The sequence below is a fragment of the Amblyraja radiata genome, chromosome 14 (assembly GCF_010909765.2).
Source record: "Amblyraja radiata isolate CabotCenter1 chromosome 14, sAmbRad1.1.pri, whole genome shotgun sequence".
Classification (NCBI taxonomy): domain Eukaryota; kingdom Metazoa; phylum Chordata; class Chondrichthyes; order Rajiformes; family Rajidae; genus Amblyraja; species Amblyraja radiata.
In genome coordinates this window covers 45,778,447-45,801,742 of record NC_045969.1, presented here as the reverse complement: position 1 = coordinate 45,801,742, position 23,296 = coordinate 45,778,447, and the positions used below count along the sequence as shown (strand labels likewise).

The window sequence follows — 23,296 nt, the reverse complement described above, 5'->3', positions numbered from 1 at the left end:
GATAACCTCACATTTATCCACATTATACTGCATCTGCCATGCATTTGCCCACTTACCCAGCCTATCCAAGTCACCTTGCAGCCTCCTAGCATCCTCCTCACAGCTAACACTGCCCCCCAGCTTCGTGTCATCCGCAAACTTGGAGATGTTGCATTCAATTCATACATGCATACCGTGGTCTCTGTTCTACCACACTTTATGGGGCCTTGTCATTTACTGTATGTTTACTGTGTAAATCCTGCTCTGCTTTGTACTACAAAACACAACAACTCACTGGGCAGCATAGTGGTGCATTGGTAGAGTTGCTGCTTTACAGCAGCAGATACCTGGGTTCGATCCTGGGTGGTGTCTGTACGGTGTTTGTACGTTCTCCCTGAAACCACATAGGTTTACTCCGGGTGCTCCAGCTTCCACATTCCAAAGACCTGTAGGTTAGTAGGTTAATTGCCTTCTGTAAATTGACCCTGGTGTGCAGGACAAAACTAGTGTACGATGATCGTTGGTCGGCATGGACACTGTGGGCCAAAGGAACTGTTTCCATGCTTTATCTCTAAACTAAACTAAACTGACATTTATCTGAATTAAACACCATCTGCCATTTGTCTTCCATTCGCCCATTTGATGAAGATCCTGCTGTAAACTATGATAACCTTCCACACTATCCACTATACCATCCTCAAACTTACTAACCATGTCATCTACATTCACATTCAAATTGTTAATATTGATAATAAACAATACCCACCAATGATCCCTCTGATACTTCACTGGTATAGGCCTCCATCGGGAAAACAATCCTCTACCACCATCCTTTGTTTCCTATTATCAAGCCAATTTTGTATCCAATTCACTAGCTTGCCCTGGATCCCATGTGAGCTGATCGTACGGACTATCCTAAAATGTGGTACCTTGTCAAACGCCTTACTAACATGCATGTTGACAATGTTTATTTCATTGCCCTCATCAATGTTCTTGGTTACCTCTTCAAAACCTCAGTCAAATTGGTGAGAAATGGTTTCCATACACAAAGCCATGTTGAGTATCCCTAATCTGTCCTTGCCTTTCCAAATGCATGTAGATTCGTCCCTCAGAATCCCCTCCAATACTTTCTTAATACTCGCCGGTCTATAGTTCCCAGGCTTTTTCTTGCCACCATTCTTATACAGTCACAACATTAGCCACACTCGTCCTCTGGCACCTCAGCCATCATGTTTTCGATGATACAAAATATCTCAGCCCATGGCCCTGAAATTTCTTCCCTCGTTCCCCACTACATCTTATGATACACATCATTAATTCCTGGGGATTTATCTTTCTTAATTAATTTTATGACCTTAAGAACCTTCTGTTGAATGACATAGATTCTCTTCAGGACATTATAATTAACTACCCCGAGTTCCTACGCATCATTTCTTAAACACAAATGAGGAATATTCAATTAACACCTCGCTAATGTCTTGTGGTTCCACACATTAACAATTTGTTGATTTAAAGAGCCGTATTCTCTCGCTCGCTATCTTTTTTCCCTTAATATACATGTAGAATTTTTTTGCATTCTTCTTTACCTTATCAGCAAAACTATCTCATACCCTCTTTATTGCTCTCTGTTTGCTGTCTTAAATCTACTGCTAACCCCCTATACTTCTGAAGTGATTCACTATGTGCACGAAGTGGTAGAGTTGGTGCTTTACAGCACCAGAGACCCAGGTTCGATCTTGACTATGGGTGCTTGTCAGTACAGAGTTTGTACATTCTCCCTGTGACCCCGTGAGTTTTCTATGAGTGTGCTGTGGTTTCCTCCTACACACTAGGTTTGCAGGTCTTACCTTTGTCCCCCTCCGTCCCCACATTCCGCGCCCACCACGACCTGAAGCTCTTCTACCGTCGCCTCCGCCTCACAGCATTCTTCCATGGGAAGGAGTCCTCGCCCCCCCCTCCTCTGGACCCCCCCCCCTCATGGCCTTCCGGCTTTAGACCTTTTTATCCAAAACTGCCGGCGGGACATCAACCGCCTCAACTTCTCCACACCCCTGTCTCACACCAATCTCTCCCCCCCTGAACGTACATCCATCCACTCACTCCGCAACAACCCAGACTGGGTTATCAAACCCGCCGACAAGGGAGGTGTCATGGTAGTCTGGCGCGTCGATCTCTACAAAGCTGAGGCCACGCGCCAACTCTCGGACACCTCCTCCTACTTACGCCTGGACCATGAACCCACAGATGAGCACCAGGCCACTATCTCTAGCACCATCACTGACTTCATCGGCTCCCTGCCCCCCCGAACCTCCAACCTCATCGTTCCCCAGCCCTGCACGGCCCGATTTTACCTTCTCCCCAAAATCCACAAACCTGACTGTCCTGGTAGACCCATTGTCTCTGCCTGTTTGTGCCCTACCGAACTTATTTCCACATACCTTGACTCCATCCTATCCCCCCTGGTTAAATCCCTCCCAGGATGAGGTGTTCCACACCAGGGCATCGGAAATGTCATCATTCTTCAGGGAACGGGGGTTCCCCTCCCCTACTATAGACGAGGCTCTCACCAGGGTCTCTTCCATACCCCGTAACACTGCTCTCTCTCCCCATCTCCCCACTCGTAACAAAGGCAGAGACCCCCTAGTCTTCACCTTTCACCCCACTAGCCGTCACATACAACAAATAGTCCTCCTTCATTTTCGCCACCTCCAACGTGACCCCACCACTCGCCACATCTTCCCATCTCCCCCCCTGTCTGCTGTCCGCAAAGACCGCTCCCTCCGTAACTCCCTGGTCAATTCTTCCCTTCCCTCCCGCACCACCCCCTCCCCGGTCAATTTCCCTTGCAAACGCAAGAGATGCTGCACTTGTCGCTTTACCTCCCCCCTCGACTCCATTCAAGGATCCAAGCAGTCCTTCCAGGTGTGAAAGAGGTTCACCTGCATCTCCTCCAACCTCATCTAGTGTATCTGCTGCTCTAGATGTCAGCTGATGTACATCGGTGAGACCAAGCATAGGCTTTTCGATCGTTTCTCCGAACACCTCTTCTCCGAGCACCACATTAACCAACCTGATCTCCCGGTGGCTCAGCACTTCAACTCCCCCTCCCATTCCAAATCCGACCTCTCTGTCCTGGGCCTCCTCCATGGCCAGAGTGAGCACCACCGGAAATTGGAGGAGCAGCACCTCATATTCCGCTTGAGCAGTCTGCACCCTAGCGGCATAAACATTGAATTCTCCAATTTCCGGTAGCCCTTGCTGTCTCCTCCTCTTGTCTCCTCCCCTTCGCAGCTCTCCCTCAGCCCTCGGGCTCCTCCTCTTCCTTTTTCCTTTCTTCTCCCCCCCTCCCCCCTACATCAGTCTGAAGAAGGGTTTCGGCCCGAAACGTTGTCTATTTCCTTCGCTCCATAGATGCTGCTGCACCCGCTGAGTTTCTCCAGCACTTTTGTCTACCTCAGGTTTGTAGGTTAATTGGCTTTGGTAAAATTGTAAATTTCCCTTGTGTGTAGGATAGTGCTAGTGTATGGGAAGATCGTTGTTGGTGCGAAATCGGTGGGCCAAAGGGCTCCGTTTCCGTGCTGTATCTCTAAAGTCTAAAGTACTTGATCCCAGCTGCCTATATTTGACTTATGCCTCTTCCTTTTTCATAACCAGAGCCTCGATATCTCTCATCATCCAGGTTCCTATTCGATACTAAAATTAGCTATATACCTAATATCATATGCCTTGGACAACTTAAAAGTACAAAGTCATAAGAAATAGGGCATGAATAGGTCATATGGGTCTTGAAGCCTGTTCTGCCATTCAGTTAGTGAAAATGTAAAAAAAGCATAGATGCTAAGGAAAAAAACAGAAAACGCTTGAAAATTACAGCAGGTCAGACTGCATCTGCGGGAAGAAAAGAAAATCAATCTTTCAGGTTAGAGTCCCTATGTCAGAATTTACCTTAAATGAATTCACAGCTAATCTGATCTTGACTTCAATTCTATATTCTTGTTTATTCGCAATCATCTTTGATTCACCACTGAACAAAAAAATCTATTTAGACCTTAAATATATACTCAATGATTCATCCTCCACGGGCTTCTGAGGAAGAGAATTCTAAAGATTTAATCATTAAGGTGAAAAAATTCAACCTCATTACTGTCTAAAATGGGTGGTCCCTAATTCTAAAATCTATTCCTGGTTGCAGAGTCCTTACAGCATTGAAATCATGTGGGGGGGAAAATGCATTTAATATCTCCTGCAGATATTGCATGCTAATAATAGTTTTTTTTATCAAATTCATTTGTGAAAAAAATCCAATTTCACCAGTGAGTGCATGCACAAGTGTTTTTGAATTTTATCTTAATGTTAAAACCACATCGCCTAGTTCCAAAATCCCTTCCAGCCGAAAACATTTCCCTGACAGTCTCCCTTAATCTTGTGAAAATGTGAAATCATCTTAATCATCTAAATTCTTTTATAAGCAATCTCTCTTCATAATTTAATCCTTGGAACTTGATTTCAACCAGCAAATCTGTACTGCACTCCATTCAAAGTATTCTTCCTGACTTGTGGTGCCTATGTTTTGCTTACAATATTTCAAAACTTCAGTGATCTAACTCAGACCTTGGATAATTATTTTGATTGACCACAGTGATAGCATCTTACCTCTTTATAATATTCATGGTGTTTCTGTAATGCTGAAGCCCAGAGTTTTCACCCAACTTGTACGTAATTTATAATGTAAGGCACTGTAGATGCTGCTTTATGCCAAAGATAAACATAAAACTCAGCGGGTCAGGCAGCATCTCCGAATTAAATGGATAGGTGACATTTCGGGTCGGAACCCTTCTTCTGACTGATTGTGGGGGGAAGGGAGGGGGGGGGGGTTGATTTCACCCCCTCCTCACAATGAGTCCCGACCCCAAAGCGCCACCTATTCATTTCATCCAGAGATGCCGCCTGACCCGCTGAGTTCTTCCAGCATTTTGTTTCCATCTTTTTTACATGATTTAAATCAGTTTCTAATCAGCTGTAACCAAGGAAGTAAACTTATACAGTCATTTAAAATACACCCATCACATTATCATTTAACCAAAAAAAAAGAAATACACTCTATAAATATGTACTGGAATCAAATGTCCAACCACAGAATTTATTACTTGTGTCTTACTTTTGTATTAAAGTGCTTTAAGCCACATCTGAATTTCCCATTGATATTGATTGATGCATTGAATTTATGTTGTTTTGTGTTATCTATGTGTCTATGGTGCTGCTGCAAGCAAGAGTTTCATTGTACTTGTACCTCACCGCATTTGTGCTTGTGACAATAAACTCGACTTCACTTGACTTGACATGGTAATGTACAAAAACTCAGATGATATGGATCTCCAGATTTATTTCTCTAATTATCGTCATAGTTGGGAATCAATAAGTATGTACGGGAAACAGATTGAGACTATCAAAGGGTGTAACAGTGGTGGAACAGGTTAGAGCTATTGCCTCTCAGCGCCAGAGACCCGGCTTCAATCCTTACCTCGGATGCTGTCTTTGTGGAGTTTGCACTTTGTGGAGTGGATGAGAAAGTGGGATAACATAGAACTACTGTGAATGGGTGATCGATGGTCGGCATGGATTTGGGCCGAAGGGCATGTTTCCATGCGGTATCTCCAAAAATTAAAAAAAATTATGAAATTCTACGGGGAAGGTTGTGGCAAATTGATGTTGACAGGCGGAGTTGCAATCAGCAATTCTTTATAGAGTTGATTTTGTTATGATCTTGTATGCCATAATGTGGGCCTCATGCAAAATAGGATTAATATGCAAAAAGATGTTTCAGCATTACTTTGCAACATCCATGGCATCCAAGAGACACCAGGCTCATCATCTCCACATTGCAGCTGTGACTGAACGTAACGTGCAGTTGGTGCCCTTTATGTGCTGGTTGAAGTTGCCCACTAGATTTGACATTAGTAGCAAATCATCTTAATGATAAAGACTAAAAATATTTTCTATTACAAAAACAATGTTCTGAAGTCAAATGCACTCTTCAATTTATTATTTTTAAAACAAGTTTGAACATGGTGTTTACAGCTGGCTTCTTGCACAATGCAAGACTATTGTAATGGATAGTAGGGGTGCAATTTACTGTTCATTGACTATAAGATGTTGAAGGCAATGAGTATGATGACAAGGCAAACACAACATTCAGTGTAAGAGGGAACAAGTGTGAGAATCAGTACAGACCACACACCGAAAAGAAATGTGGAACATGAAAGTTTTTTACAGGCAGATTCTGAAGAGGTTTTAACAACTGTGCCTACAGCTGCCCAACAGAGACTTCAAGGAATTGGTCAGAAGACAATGATGCCCTCTTCACAAAACCACAGACTGGAACTCTGGTGGCTGTAAAGGCAACCACTATAGGCAATATTACAGACCATGTTATCAAGAATTAAGCTGCTCTTCATTAATGCTTTCAGGATGTGATAGATAGCATGGACCAGCAAGTGCTGTAATCTGTGGAGACAGATCCTGTCCAGGGTTTTGGTGATGCATGTAACATACCATGTTGTAATTCCTGTTTCTCAAGATGTCAAAATATTCTAGGCATTCAGCCATCAGTACCATGTAGGATGCATAACCACCATTGACTTCATCTCTAAAACTAATTATTGTGTGAGGGGAGCCATCATATACTGATCAGTTTTACACTATAGAAAATCAAATCACTACGTGTAAAGCTTATTCTCAAAATTCCACTTAGAATAGGAGAACGAATGATAAATACATCCATAGGAAACGCACCATCAAGAAAGACTTATCTGTACAATTTAGATCTCCAGGTATTGAAACTGAATGTGCTTTGTAGTGCAATGATTATATTTGGATATTGTGGTTAATAAAGATAAAGGTGCACATGTTTTTTTATTTCAATCAATTAGCATGATTAGTTTTGTTGGGTTAAAGGTCTGAGATAATATCATTCTAGCATTGGTACCCAACTGAAGGATTAATCTTTATTTGAGGTGGAGAAGGCAAAGATAATGAAGGTGAGAAGGGTTAAAGTGAAGAGAATATATACTTGATCAGTTGTGGTCTGAAAACTTTTGTAAGAGTCCTTTGAATAATTGGTGATTATTTTAAAGCATTTCAATTCTGGTATTAGTAAAGAGAGCTTTTGTTTAATATGTTAGGATGTTCGGAGTCCGGTGGTAGGTTTCACGGCTTCTTTATTCACAGCTTTCAGTTGTTAGACTTTAGACAAGAAGAGACAAATCCACCAAGCCAACCTAAAAATCCACACACTTCACGACTGTACAAGCTTAATTTATCACACAATAATTTTATTTTTCACTGGTCTTTTCAATTGTTTAAAACCAGTCACCCGCCCTTCCTTATTGATCCTGATTCCAGGAGGCCCGTTAGCTTTTCTCCTCATAAAGGGTTGTTATTCACAGATCTGCCTTAGTTAGTGTCAGTTATAATTGGTTCGGGCTAGTGGCTGGACATAGGTTACCTGAGTTCACAAACTGTTCTTTGTATCTGGGTTCAAGTAACTTCAGGTCACAGACTGTTCTTTCCAAAAAGTCACTAGTTTCTAACAGACTACTCCTGCAATTCTCTGCAACCCCCTGGTCAGCCTCATATTTTACAAAGTCAGAGGCATCTCTATTACTTTTTTGGATGGAAAATCTGTGCAGGGCACAGAAGGCAACACCAATATGTCATATTGTAGAATCCCTCCAGAACTTGGCTGTTCATTTCTTCTTATTTCTTCTTATTATATTCAAATGTGCTTTTGATGATCATTTTGCCAGAAGCATCATTTTAGCATGCATTGCAGAACTTGAAAAAAGCTAGTAATCCATGAGATGAAGTGGGCCTTGGGATCCAAAAACCAAGCTGACACGATATTCTTCCTTGAGAAGCTTTGCAAAGGCAGCATTTAGAAGGATGAATACATTGTGGAAACAAAGAACTGCAGATGCTGATGCAGATGCTGGTTTACCAAGGAAAGACACGAAAGGCTGAAGTAACTCAGCGGGTCAGCCAGCAAACCTGGAGAGCATGGATAGGTGACGATTCTGGTTGGGAAGTAGAGTCCCAACTGAAAATCGCCTATCCATGTTCTCCAGGGATGCTGCCTGACCTGCTGTGTACTCCAGTATTTTGTGTCTTTCCAAAATATACTGTGAGAAGTCGGAACTATTCATATTTCAAAGAAAGTCAGGATGTGGTTTGAGGTCTGCGGTTTAAGGGTATCAAGAGTTCAGAGTTCTGCAAGTATATAGTTCCAACTAATTCCAATTTTTTACATTGATTCTATTTTAAAAATTACCTTTTCAACTGATGACCATAAGCTGCCTGGTTCCACGACCTTGTGGGAGGAAGGAGTAATAACATTAGCAAACTCCTGAACAAAATGTTCAACAAAAGTTCATTGCGATTGTTGACAAAAAAAACATCATCCTCCTTTAAAAATGCATTTCTGGAATGACACGTCATAAATTACTTGAAGAGCTGTTACTGAGGCAAATCTTCATTAGACTGTACTTTTCCTCCATTGTTCTTATTCAAGTTTGTAATGATTAAAATTGCTTTAATTATTAGCAAAAATATGATTTTCATACCTTTTGATAGCTCTCCCAATATTTCCAAATTTAGCTTGTAAAGAAGGCGCAATCGTGTTCTATAAAAATGGCAATCTTCAGAATGCTATATTTTGTTAGTTATTTTAGAATTAAATATGATAATTTTAATAATCCCATTACATTTGCATAATTCTGTTTTATACAGCATCAAAGTTCTGGTTAAAATAATTTTGCTGATGTCCTAAAATATAAAAATAAAGCTAATGCACCAAAATGAATTACTTCAGTCAATAACTGGATTAAGCAGAATTGATTTTAGGGAAGTTAATTAATTCAACTACTTTATGTGCAATAGGTTGAAAGGAAATTGTTTCCTCAGCTAAATTAGATAGTTTCTTCAATCTCTGAACAAAACTTTATGTGGATAAATGTGAGGTTATCCACTTTGGTGGCAAGAACGGGAAGGCAGATTATTATCTGAATGGTGTCAGGTTAGGAAAAGAAGAAGTACAACGAGACCTGGGTGTCCTAGTGCATCAGTCAGTGAAAGTAAGGATGCAGGTACAACAGGTAGTGAAGAAAGCTAATGGCATGTTGGCCTTCATAACAAGAGGAGTTGAGTATAGGAGCAAAGAGGTCCTTCTGCAGTTGCACACCTGGAGTATTGTTTGCAGTTTTGTTTTCCTAATTTGAGGAAGGACATTCTTGCTATTGAGGGAGTGTAGTGTAGGTTCATGAGGTTAATACCCGGGATGACAGGACTGTCATATGATGAAAGAATGGAGCGACTGGGCTTACATTCACTGGAATTTAGAAGGATGAGAGGATATCTTACAGAAACATATAAAATTATTAAGGGATTGGACACGCTAGATGCAAGAAACATGTTCCCGATGTTGGGGGAGTCCAGAACCAGGGGCCACAGTTTAAGAATAAGGGGTAGGCCATTTAGAAATGAGATGAGGAAAAACATTTTCACACAGAGTGTTGTGAATTTGTAGAATTCTCTGCCTCAGAAACAGTGGGCTAGCAGAATCAAGGGGTTTGGGGAGAAGACAGGAACGGGGTACTAATTGTGGATGATCAGCCATGATCACATTGAATGGCGGTGCTGGCTCGAAGGGCTGAATGCTTCTGCACCTATTGTCTATGTATCCATGTATGACTCCCCTTTCCTATGATTGTGAAACATTCTTAATGGATATAATTTCTCTGATTTTCAACTACAGTGCCCCTTTACCACTTCCCAGACCTCAGCCATACTTCTGGTCTGATGATCATTAAGAAAAGGCTACACATCAGCTTTGACAATGAGTCATAACCATAATGGCAACAGGACCTTTTTGCAGCAGGCTCAGGGCTCTTGAAAAATATGAGACAAGCAAGCCACCCATTAAACAAAAGCTCTCTGTTACCGGAGGTGGGGGGGGGGGGGGGGGGGGGGGGGGGGGGGGGGGGGGGGGGGGGGGGGGGGGGGGGTGTGTCATCTGTCAAAGACTGTGCGTGGTCGTAACCTCTACATAAATTCCTCTGCTCCACTGCTCTACATGTGAAACTTGAACGCTGGACACCTGGACTTAACACACAGTCTTTGCTCCTAGCATTCCTGTAGTGCAAGTAGCAGAAACAGTGGAGCCAGGGTTTCAGCAGCTATGTGCCCACATTGTTGTCAACCTCCATCATATTCACGTGTTTTCTTATGACATTAGTGAAGGTAATTTGAGCCGTGGAATTATAGAATCATAGGTACAAACAGCACGGAAACAGGACCTGACTAAGATGCCCATTCTAAGCTAGTCCAATTTGCCTGCATTTGACCCATATCCCCTTATACCTTACCTATCCATGTACACTTTTAAGTGTCTTTTAAATGCTGTTTAAAACCCTCCTCAATTACTTCCTCTAGAAGCTGATTTGATTTACCCACTGCCCTCTTATAGTTTACCTCTTACAACAGTCACCATTCGTCAAAAATATATCTTTGATTAAAGCACATTGGGATACCTCAAGGTCATAAAGTGACCTTAAATTAAATTATCATAAATTATGCTGGCTCCCAGTGGATCCTAGTCCTTCACTGATTTCACGGTAATCTATTCTGTCTCGTATACCATAAACTGGTTCATAAATTGTCTACCATTGACCTACCATAGAGATAACTTGCAGAGATTAATTATTCATATACTATGTCTTAAAGATCTGGAAGGCAATTGGTCCTCCCAGGCAATACCTACGTGCTCACTTGAACACACAAACTTCACACAGAAAGCTCCAGAGTCATGATCAAACTCTGTTTGCTGGAGCTGGAGGTAGCAGCCCTAATTGCTGCATCAGTGTTATCTTCATCAGACAGGAGGGAGTCAACAATGGAAGGGGTGAGATGAGATCGGGGAGCCCATAAGGACAGGCCATCATCTGCAGTTTAATGGCGAAAAAAGTATTTCCTTTATTAGTTTAGGTATTTGAAATTCCGAAATGTGAACATAGCAAATTTTGAATGTTGATACAGAGCCGTATTTCATGTTGACCACCATATTATTTGCTTTATGGTATATTTTGTTTAAAAGACTAAAGCAAAAAATAATACTTCTCAATTAATTGACACTTAAAGATGATCCAGGAGGTGCAATGGTATACTGTACACGAGTATAATCTACACATCATTGTTTAATTTTATAATTCTAATTTGCTTTTTAGTATAATGACACCCAAGAAGACTGGACAATTCTAGCTGTTCTGGAAGGGAAGGGCTTCTTTGGCCCATCGATGCTTATTATTCGAGCTTGTGAAACGTCAATGTACCCATTAATGTTCAAACCAGATTTTGAATCCATGACTATGGTAAGATTTCTAACTGTTTTTAAATTTTGTATGGTTGAATTCCTCAAAGGCTTTGTTATGCAGGCAAATGTCTTCTTGTGTAATGAAAACAAAATAGCAACTGGAGAAAATGTGTCTGCAACAAAAAGCCTCACTAGCAGGTGATATTATATACTTGCATCAGTTCATTGATGAAGCTTTCTGTTTCATGCAATTACATATTTAAGGGCCTGTCCCACTGTACGAGGTAATTCAAGAGCTCTCCCGAGATTTAAAAAAAATCAAACTCATGGTAAGCACGTAGAATGTATGTAGCGGGTACATTGGAGCTCGGGACGTCTCTTAGCTGCTCGTAACGCTAACGGCAGGTACTCTGGAAACGCGGTAAGCTCGTGAAGATTTTTCAACATTAAAAAATGTCCACGAGAGTCCCGAGTACCTACGAACGGCTATTACCGTAATTCTCCGAGTCCGAATCAGGGGAAACTCGGGAGAACTCTTGAATTAGCTCGTACAGTGGGACAGCCCCTTAAGGGTAGGTATGTTACAAAACTTACCTTCAGCGGCGTTGCAGTTCTGTCGCTGCCCGTGTGCGCGACTTTGGCGCCTTTGAGAGGGGGACGGGTTTAAAATGCGATTTTTCTGCAGCATATTCAAATCAATCTGTGTCAGGCTGTTTAGTTGCTAACGAAAAATAGCTTCGACTGCCGTTTTATTAAGTTTATTAAAATTAGCGTTGGATAATTTAATTGTTGGAGTAAAATTAAAATCATCTTCAAGCGCCGACAACGGGACGGATCTCACGTAGGGGACAAGGCAAGGTATGCCGTTTATATTTTCATATAAACTTGCTTGTTAGGATGCCTGTAATCAAAATTTCAAGTTGCGAAAATGTCATTATGTAAATATACGAACCGGCAGTATTTTTCCTGCCGATATGGGGTTTAAATTCACTGCAACCGCAACGTTCCAAAGCGGCGCGTTCCACAAAATCCCACTCGCAAGATGATTTAAATGCCATTAATTTACAGGAGTTAAACACTAAATTCCTTCCATTTGGCCTATAAATTCATGACAATGAGATTTAAAAATCATGTTATATTGTGAATTGTTGTGTGAATGTTATTTGGACACTTAGGCTTTTTAAAAATGTTAACCTTTTCTTAAGAAATGGATAGATGTTTAGATCTAGTAATTGAATTTTGTAATTAGCTACAATTGGGTAACTAACTAATTATATGCTTTAATTTCAGGTCATCCAAGTAAGTTTCGTATTTGTTTCAGAATGCTTCAATCTAAAATAACTGAAAATTTCATTCAGTTCTCTTAATTTTTAAGAAAGTTATGGGCTTTTGACAGTCCTTGATCACAGCTTTTGTGTTAAGTCAATGGAAAAGCAATAGGGAACAAGATGCTAATTTCCGAGTATGAAAATGGCCATGACTTTTTTAATACTGAAGATATGAAAGTGAATTAGGTGTCAAATTAAACTTATTTTTATGCTTTATCTGATGGGATAAATTGCAGACTTGATTTTTAAAATCTCAAAATTTTGTAACATTGCTACTTAAAGGGTTCTGGGTTCTTGAAAAAGTATTTTAATTTCAAAAATGATAAATGCACTGCTGCAGGAAGAGATGAACTTTCAATGTTGTAAATTTTAGGTTTCACTGATAATCCATATGGCTAAACAGCCTTGTCCCTTGACAACAAAATTGTCCCAAGTGTGTGTAGGATAGTGTTAGTGTGCGGGGATCGTGAGTCGGTGCAGACTTGGTGGGCCGAAGGGCCAGTTTCCGCGCCATATCTCTAAACTAAACTAGTACTTTAGTGAGGTGTGGCCAGCTGCATCTCTCATCAGACTGCACAGAGTAGTTGAATCTGTGGTTGAAATAATTATGTGCATTTCTGGTTTCCACACTCTAATAAGGATGTTATTGTGCTGAAGAGAGTGCAGAGGGTATTCACCATTGTGCTTCCTAGATTGGAGGACTTGAATGATGAGAGAAGAATGTAGGCCTAGCTTGTATTTCCTTGGAGCTAAGGGGTAACCTGATAGAGTTATAAAAAATTATAAGACGCATAAATGGAATGGACAATCAGTTTTTTCCCCCATCATAAGGGTATCAAAAGTAAGAGGGATGGGTTTAATGAGATAGAAAGATGTTTTATAAAGGATTTTAGGGACAAGTTTTTTTACACAGAGAGTTTTAGATTTTAGAGATACAGCGTGGAAACAGGCCCTTCGGCCCACTGATTCTGCGCCGACCAGCAATCACCCCATTCACGAACACTATCCTACACAGGATACAGGTTTGTAGGTTTATTGGCTTGGTAAATGTAAAAATTGTCCCTAGTGTGTGTAGGATAGTGTTAATGTGTGGAGATTGCTGGTTGGCGCGGACACAGTGGTCTGTTTCCGCGCTGTATCTCTAAACAGGCGTGAGGCAGATCGAGTTTATTTCTGGATGATAGAGCAGTCATGGCCTTTATAATCTTGCTCTGGTATTTACTGATGTGTAGAATTTAAGAATAGTATATACAAAGAAACTAGGAAACAAATATTTGGTTTCTCACTTTGTTTCACTTGATGTAATGTTGATAATAATATTTTATCTTCATTGTAAATTTAATTATGTCTGTACTTTATAAACTATTAAGTAATCCGGTCAGAAAACTAACTTCTAACTTCCAATTCTTCTTGCACTTTATTATTCTTAACATACTTTTCGTTTATTACAAAAATCAGTGCACTCTTCAAGTTATTTAGGTTATGTATTTACATAGTAATATATGTTAGTTACCTACATCAGCTTTATAAATTTTGCTAGTTTATATATTTTTAAGGAAATAGCTCCCAACTGCATCTGAAATTTATGGTTGCTAATGAAAATCAGAGGAGTAACTGCTTAACCATGAAATAGAATTCTATTTTTTTAAACTAAATTTCTCCTAAATGTTTCCTTTCTCAAAGGGTAAACTTGTCCTGACAAACCAAACAGATGGTACTGAGCGTATCTTCAATCTCAAAGGGATAGGCAAAAGTCCAGTGGCAATGGATCATATTGTGATAGACTGTCAAGTAAGACAGATAGCAAAGAAGGTCCTATCAGTTCCCAATTACACTCAAACCAAGTTAACCTGTAAGGTGAGAATTTTCTGACTTTATTACATTATATATTATTTCCATTGAGAAAAGAGGTTACATTTTTTAATGGTCTGAATATGTAAACCTTTTTACTAAATTGATTTTATGCAATGTAATGTACACACAAATGGTCAATAGCATACATAAACATCCAATTGGTTGCATCTTTTCAGTAATCTATATATTGATCTATTGTGACAAATACTTGACAATTAATTGCAGTCAAATTGCAGTAATATTAAACTATTTTATTCCAATATTGTCAATAATTGGTAAATTTATATTACTTTCATGAATGAACTTGACTTGTTTTATAAGAATGGACACAAATATGTTTCCAGGTTGTTTCAGACTTGTCAATAGTGAGTGGAGTACCCCATGTTACCTTAAAAGCTGGACAAACTGTTCCCTATGAGATTAACATTTTACCATGGAAGCAAGGGAACTTTACAGGTATGTCATACATTCAATTATAATATCGCTTGAGAAACTTGTGAAATTTAAAGCCAAAGTTTCACAAGAAATTGGAGAGTTTAATGTGGGGATGGTTGAAAGGTAGAAAACAGAAATTGCTCTGATCTAGAATATGTTGTAATATAAATCATTTTATTACGACTGCTTTTATTCTGCATTTATATGAAAGATTTGGACATCATGCCTCTAGGGTTTGATCATGCATACATTTACTTGTAGCCAATTTCTATCTTTCACTTGATCCTTAATGTAACTTAATTGAATTTAACTATGAAGGTGTTTTTGTATCTCTATATTCAGCTTTTAGTATTTTGACTTAAAAGCTTTAGTTCTTGCATCCTCTTTGTGGCTGTGATTGTGGAACCACCAAAATATGTTGGGATTATCTTGTTGTTATCTTGACTCCAATTGTCTCTATATGATCACACAAGACTGTGGGGAAGTATGCGCGGTGCATGCTGTGCTCACTATTATAAAATGTAACAAATTCTGTAAACTGCTATTACACGTGGAGCTATTACACGAGTTTAAATTCTGTAAATTCTGTAAACTGCTATTACAGCGCATGCAACGCCAGAGTCCCGGGTTCGACCCTGACTATGGATGCTTTCTGTACGGAGTTTAATGTTCTCCCCATGACCTTGTGGGTTTTTTCCGAGATCTACTGTTTCCTCCCACACTCCAAAGACATACAGGTTTGTCGGTAAATTGGCTTGGTATAAGTGCAAATTGTCCCAAGTGTGTGTAGGATAGTGTTAGTGTGCGGGGATCGTGAGTCGATGCAGACTCGGTGGGCCGAAGGGCCAGTTTCCGCGCCATATCTCTAAACTAAACTAAACATTGAAGTAGGCAGGGATTCTGTTGCGACTTTTGTGAAATTTGTTTTGTTGAGTGCAGATTAGTGTTGATTTATTTTTAAAGTTTCTTTAAAAAAACTTAAAAACAAAATAATATTAATTAGAACAAAGAAAATGTCAGTGTCAAAATACTGGTCACCTGATTATGCTAAACAAAGAGAATATCTAAGGTGAAACCAGAATCTGTTACCTGGATGAATGATAAACAAAAACTCTGTGAGATAATGCAAGCAAATTAACAGTGAAATAGATGTAAACATAGTTTGGGCCAAAAAATGACATATAGAATTGGGATGCAGTGACAGAGAAGGATAATAAGTAGACATGACCATCCAGTGTGTCAAAAGTCAGGAGTGTTTTATTGTCATATGTTCCAAAATAGAACAATGAAATTCTTATGCAGCAGCACAACAGATATGTAAAGATAGTACTCTGTAAAACAAATAAAACAACGAAAAGTTCAGTACATATATTTAAAAAAAAGACAAATAAATAGACAATAATTTTGCAAAGTCAAAAATAGCCTTGAAGCTATATCGATCTGAGCCTATTTAGAGGTTTCAGTTAATTAATAGCCTGATGGTTGTCAGGAAGAAGCTGCTCCTGAACCTGGATGTTACAATTTTCCGACTTCTATACCTTCTTCCCGATGGCAGGAGTGAATTTAATGCGTGGCCAGGATGGTGTGGGTCTCGCGATGGTGGGGAGGTTAGTACCCGTGATGGACTGGGCAGTGTTCACCACATTTTGCAATCTTCCTCATTCCTGGGCGTTTGAGTTGCCATACCAGGCTGTGATGAAACCAGTCAATATGCTCTCTACTGTACATCTGTAGAAATCCAAGGGAGCATTAATTGACATTCTGAATCTCCTCAATCTTCCAAAGAAAGAGCCTTGATGGGCTTTCTTTATGATTGCATCAATGTGCTGAGCTCTGGATAGATCTTCAGATATGTATGTCCACAAATTTAAAGCTTCATCTTACCGATGTTGAGAGCGAGGTTGTTGTTCTGGCACCATTTGATCAGTTGAACAATCTCCCTCCTATGCTCCAACTCTTCGTCATCTGTAATTCGTCCCACAATTCTGGTGTTGTCGGCAAACTTGAAGTTGGAGTTCGAACTGCGTCCGGCTACACAGTCATGAGTATAGCGCGAATAGAGCCAGGGGGCTGAGCACACAGCTTCGAGGTACTCCCTTGCTGATGGTTATCAAGGAGGAAATATTGTGGTCGGTTGATGAGGAAGTCAAGGATCCAGTTGCACAGGGATGTGCAGAAAGCCTGTTCCGTGAGCTCGGTAACCAGCTTGGAGAGGATGGTGCTGTTAAACGCCATGCTGTAGTCTATGAACAACAGCCTGATGTACATGTTTTTATAGTCCAAATGGTCCAGTGCAGAGTGGAGAGCCAGTGAGATAGCATCCTTTGTTGATCTGTTGTAACAGTAGACAAGTTGTAGTGGGTCTAGGTTCTTGTTGAGAAAGGAGTTGATATTCACCTTAACAAACCTCTCAAAGCACTTCATCACCACAGATATTGGTGCCATGGGTCAGTGGGGAAGTTATTGAAGACAGTATACTGAGCCAAAGGATGGCATAGCAAATCTTTTTTAAATGGAGATGCTACCTTGCAGAGAGGAATTCCTTTTGGTGTAAAATTTAATTGCTAAAAATCTATATCTTATAAAAGTACTTTGGGTTTCCATTAACTGGGATACTGGAAGACAGTTCATTGATCACCAAATTGTTCATTGTGCTCCCAATGGAGAAGACATCATCAACAGGTGTATTTTAAGCCGTTGTTCTAGCCAGCTCTTGAAGGGAAAAAATATTTTAGCATACTCCCTGCTGGTGGATGTTTTTCATATTAATAAACACACAGGACGGCACGGTGGCGCAGCGGTAGAGTTGCTGCCTTACAGCACTTGCAGCGCTGGAGACCCAGGTTCGATCCCGACTACGGGTGCTGTTTGTACGGAGTTTGTATGTTCTCCCCGTGACTGCGTGGGTTTTCTCCGAGAACTTCGGTTTCCTCCCACACTCCAAAGACATCCAGGTATGTAGGTTAATTGGCTTGGTGAATGTAAAAATTGCCCCTAGTGTGATCCTTGTAGGATAATGTTAATGTGCAGGGATCGCTGGTCAGTGCAGACTCAGTGGGCCAAAGGCCCTGTTTCCGCGCTGTATCTCTAAACTAAACAAAAAAAAAATCAGATGTTTCAATTCCGCTTGGAGAAATGTTCTATTTTAAACATAGATCAAAAACCGTGGGAAATCTTCAGCCTGTTAAGAAGCGAGAAACTGAATTAACATTTCAAGCAGACAAATTTTCATCAGAATTGAGAAACGTTAGAAATTAAACATGTTTAAACTGCAGAAAGGGGAGGGGTGGAATGAAAAAGGGAATACAATGATAGGGTGGCCATTAGAGACTGAATGAAATAAGTCGTATGAATGTTAATTGAGAGAGATTGATGGAAGCTTGTTAATTGTGGATGATCTTTCTGAAAAAGACATAAGTAGGAGATAAATAAAAACAGGAGAGAAAAAGAAGAAAATAAATTTTGGATCTTTGAGTGACAGTACACATTTGAAACACATCTGGCAATACTGGAAATCTAACATATAAACAGAGAATGGTGGACATACAATGTCGAGTTGCATCTGTGGAAATAGAAAATCTAAGGTCACATTTCTGGTTGATATTTTCATCTGAACTGCCCAGTTCTGATACAAATGGAGAAGGCAATTGCTATAATTTTTTAAATGTCATCGTTAAGTCTGAAGATCAAAGATGAGAAGACGTTCCTAAAGTTTAAAGTGACAGACAACTGGAAGCTCAAGATCAGCTCGTGGACTGAATGGAGTTATTCTCCAAAGTGGTATTTGGTATTTGGTGTCAGGTATTTGCCACCATATACCTGACACCAAACTCAAAAAGTAACTCCAAGAAACAATACATAAGGGGTGTCAGGTTATAGTTGTACAAACATTGCTTAGACTACGCTTGTAGTATTGTATACAATTCTTGTAACTGCACTATATAAAGGATGTGTGGTAGCAATAAAATCAGAAGTCATTGCCTGGAATGGAGGGCCGCAGTTATAAGCAGAGGTTGGATAGGCTAGGTTTATTCTCACTGGAACATAGGAGGCTAAGGGATGACCTTATGGAGGTATATAAAATTATGAGGGGAAAGGATCGGATAGATAATCAGAATCAGTTTCACTTGGCAGGGATGACCAGAAGGAGAGGACACATATTTGAGGTGAGAGAGGAGAAATTTAAAGGAGATCTGAGTATTTCATACAGGCAGTGGTGAATGTCTGGAACAAACTGCTGGAACATGTGACAGAGACAGATACAATTACACCGTTTAAAAGGCATTTAGACAGCTGGGCTAGGAAAGGAGTAGAGAGGTTCAGATCCTGCCTGGGAATATCTGAAGAAGGGTCTCGACCCGAAACATCACTCATTCCTTCTCTCCAGAGACGCTGCCTGTCCCGCTGAGTTACTCCAGCTTTTTGTGTCTGTGGGACACGTGTGGATGGGCATTACAGTCGGTATGGACAAGTTGGGCCGAAAGGACTGTTTCTGTTTTATACATCGCTATGATTCTATAATGGAAATAATTTACCCAATTTAAATATTGCAGCGTTTGACAGAGAATCTGTTACCTCTTGGTTTCAGGTGTAATTTCATTTGTGGCTGGAGACGATACTCTACAGCAGGGCCAGCTGCCAGTCAGCAGTGGCACAGTGGAAAAGCCAGTAATGAACGTGACATCAATGGCAGCTGAAACAACTGGGGATACTAACTCTGGTTTGTACAATGTCCTCTTTCAGTAATTACTATATATCACTTGATCTATTTTTTGACAAAATAATGCATAATAGATATCCATTTGCGAGGTGCTGTGAATTCCATTTTTTTAGCAAATGTGACTAGACTGTTATAGGTGGAGGCATATTATACCCATTTAGTCTGGAAAACTACTGCTCAAAGCTTGTTTTACATTGTTTTGACAGAATGAAAATGAGTAACATGAGGAATTGTTAAATAGGTTGTGTTGCCACAGACACAAATTATTTTTTTGATTGTGAGCCCCTGACTAGGCATGTTTCTAAGGTCTTCAGGTTTAACAAAAAGTTTTATACAAGCTTGAATTGAAAATAATTAATGCTAATTAAGTGAGGTTGGATAACTTTTGATTTAGCATTAGAAAATAGATTTCGGGTACATTCATTAAATTCATAATTTGGTGATGCATTATGTGTTGAATTCATTTTGAAAGGTAAGTTATGTTGGTTTCAAGTTTGACCTAAGTGGACGCAGATGACTGTAAAATTGAATACTTTGCTTCATGGAATATTTCCTCCTCCTCTTCTCATCAATTATGTTAGCTAGATTAGAATGCAACTTCTTTGAACAAGCTTGCAGCACAATTAAAATAAATCATAAATATGAAGCAACATTTTGCAATATAAAACTGAGCTAGTTAGAAAAATATTCCCAAATTCTGCAAGTGGTGAATATGGAGAAATTTGTGCCTTTCTATTTGCTGGATATTCCTGAAATATGGAGGACAACGAGTTAACCATAACTATTAATTAATATTCACTTGAGTATTTTGATAAACATGTTACAATTTTAGACAGCATCAAAAGTCATCGAAAATTCTACAATCCTGGTTTCCACATTTCCATATTAACCGTTGATCCTCGTTAAAATAGAAGACCCGTCAAGTCTCTAAGCCCACAGAGCAATCCCATTCCCTTACTAATTTTCCCCACATATTTTAGACAATTTCTAGAGTACTTGAAACAGTTCTGAGCACTCTGAGGTAAAGGGATGCAGTATATTGACTTTGGTCTTTCAGGAGAGCAAGAAAACACTTGCTCATGCCAGGAGTGGAAGAAGTGAAGACCTCTGTCTCACAAGGTGCAGTAGACGTAAGCACAATTATTAGGCAAGAACTACTGGGAAATGTAGGCAGATCTATGCCAACCTGGAAATCAGAAAGTTTGGGACTTTTGTTTAAATCCAGAAGCCCTTAAACATGGCTGACTCAGTCCACAATTTCCTGATTGTGTTTTAGTATTGGACTCTGCATTTGTCCAGCTTCAGAATAGACTTAGTACAGTAAAAACAAGCTTTCAATTGAATGGATAATGGCTACAGGGGAGAGAGATACTTTATATGAATACAATCATTTACTTTATATGAATACAATCAGCAATAAGGATACACGCATTTAATTATAAGGTCACCTGAATGATTTCCTGAAGGACTACTAGTACGAGTTGGCAACTTCACAAATGTAAATGTAAAAAAAACATTTTTAACTGCGTTATAAAGTCGGTGACATTTTAAGCCAGATCGATGGTTACTGTAAATATGAGAATATTCCCATCCATACTCTGCTACTTGAACTTCTTACTTCTTCAGCTACAGCCACATTAAATGGTCACCACAAAATTACAATGAGATCATGATCATTATTTGCACAAACATTTGCATCTTTTTTACAACGTCCATTGCTCCCATTTTGAGAATGTTTGCCAATTCATTTTACAAATCATTTCCCTAATTTGCCCTGAATTAATCTGCTCCTTTAGCCTTTGAGGGATATAAAGCCAGGGGGAAAGAACTCACGTAGGTGGTTAGAAGGGTGATAAGGGGGGGAGGTTGATAAAATGGCCTTTGCAGCTTGCATTAAAGTAAATCACATGGCTTTTTATACATACATTAAGGCCCTTAAGGGTAATCAGGGCAAATGTAGGACTGCTCAAGGATAAAGGAGGAAATTTGAGCTTGGAGTCAGGGAATGTAGGAAAAGTACTAAATAAGTACTCTGCATTTGTATTCATCAATGAGGATATGGATGACAATGAGATCAGATGGATAATACTAATATACAAGGGCAGTCTGAGATTAAGAAGAAGGTGTTGTTGGGGTCTTGAAGAGCATTAAGGTTAAATCCCCAGGGCCTCATGGCATCTATCCCAGGGTTACTGGAGTGAGGCAAGAGAGAAGATTGCAGGAGCCTTGATGAAGATCTTTGATCTTATTGATTCAGAACAGGCTTACTGATAAAAGACAGATGGTTGTGTTGAAAGTTCGGTATTCAGGATGGAGATCTGCAACAGTGGATTATAACAGGGATCTATGCTGGGACCTTTGTTGTTTAAATGACTTGGTTGTAAATGTAGATGGGTTGGTTTATAAATTTAGAGATTACACCAAGATTGCTGGAGACATGGACTGTGAGAAAGGCTATTAAAGTGTACAGTGGGATATAGATCAGCTATAAAAATGGCTGGAGAAATGGCAGATAGAATTTAGTCAAGAGTGTTTTATTGCCATATGTCCCAAAATGGAAATATGAAATTCTTACTTGCAGCAGCGCAACAGATATGTAAATATAGTATTCAGTAGACAACAATTTAAATATATAAAAACAAACAAACAATTTCGTGCCAAAACAAAACTATGCCCCCAACTGCCCCAAGTCCTTAGAGCAATCAAGGCAGTTTGTGGTTTAGTTGGAGTTTGTAGTGTTCAATAGCCTGATGGTTGTTGGGAAGAAGCTGCTCCTGAACCTGGACTGTAGTTTCCAAGTTCCTATAGCTTCTTCCCGATGCGGGAGTGAAATAAGAGGTGGTGGGGGTCCCTGATGATGTTGGCTGCCTTTTTGAGGCAGTGCCTCTTGTAGATCTCTTTGATAGTGCTGTAGTTAGTAACTATGATGGACATGCCAGTGTTCACCACTTTTTGCAATGTTCTTCATTCCTGGTCGTACGAGTTGCTGAAGCAGCCTGTGATGCAACCAGTCAATATGTTGAAGAGAGTATTTGTCGACATACCAAATCTCCTCAACCTTCAAAGGAAGTAGCGGCATTGATGAGCTTTCTTTATGATTGCATCAATGTGCTGGATCCAGGACAGATCTTCAGAGATATGCACGCCCAGGAATTTGAAGTTTTTGACTCTCCCCACCACCGTCCCATTGATGAAGGCAGGTTTGTGGATTCTCCGCCTTACGTGATTCTACTGACAGGTTGTTGTTCTGGCAGCATTCACTCAAACGATCGATCTCCCTCCTTTACTCTGACTCACCATCATCCATAAAATACACCAATTATGGTTTTCCTGATATTCAACAATTTGGGGATAATGATATTCATTATGAACAGATTCAATTGCTATTCATTGTGAGCAGATTCAAAATCCAGTGTTGTCTCCTAAAACAATGTTAAAGGATATTCTGTAGCAACTTGAAATCTTATTGAAATCTTATTGGAAAAAGAAGTTTGGAGAAAAAGAGAACCTCCTTGGAAAATAAAACAGTCAGTGCCTGCAAGGAGCAAGACCAATTCTATATTCAGGCACGAGTGGCTAAGTGGCATGAAATATTCGCCCCACGTAAATGCTGGGCAA

The 23,296-nt window shown here is 39.9% G+C and overlaps 1 protein-coding gene across 1 annotated transcript in view; it reads left to right on the top strand.

The window, feature by feature from the left end:
* Window positions 1-23,296, top strand: part of cfap47 (cilia and flagella associated protein 47) — a 433,070-nt gene that overhangs the window by 227,104 nt on the left and 182,670 nt on the right. The window contains exons 46-49 of the mRNA XM_033032292.1: window positions 11,256-11,399; window positions 14,353-14,526; window positions 14,868-14,979; window positions 19,547-19,678. Coding sequence (XP_032888183.1) covers window positions 11,256-11,399; window positions 14,353-14,526; window positions 14,868-14,979; window positions 19,547-19,678 — 562 coding nt within the window. The remainder of the gene's footprint in view (window positions 1-11,255; window positions 11,400-14,352; window positions 14,527-14,867; window positions 14,980-19,546; window positions 19,679-23,296) is intronic.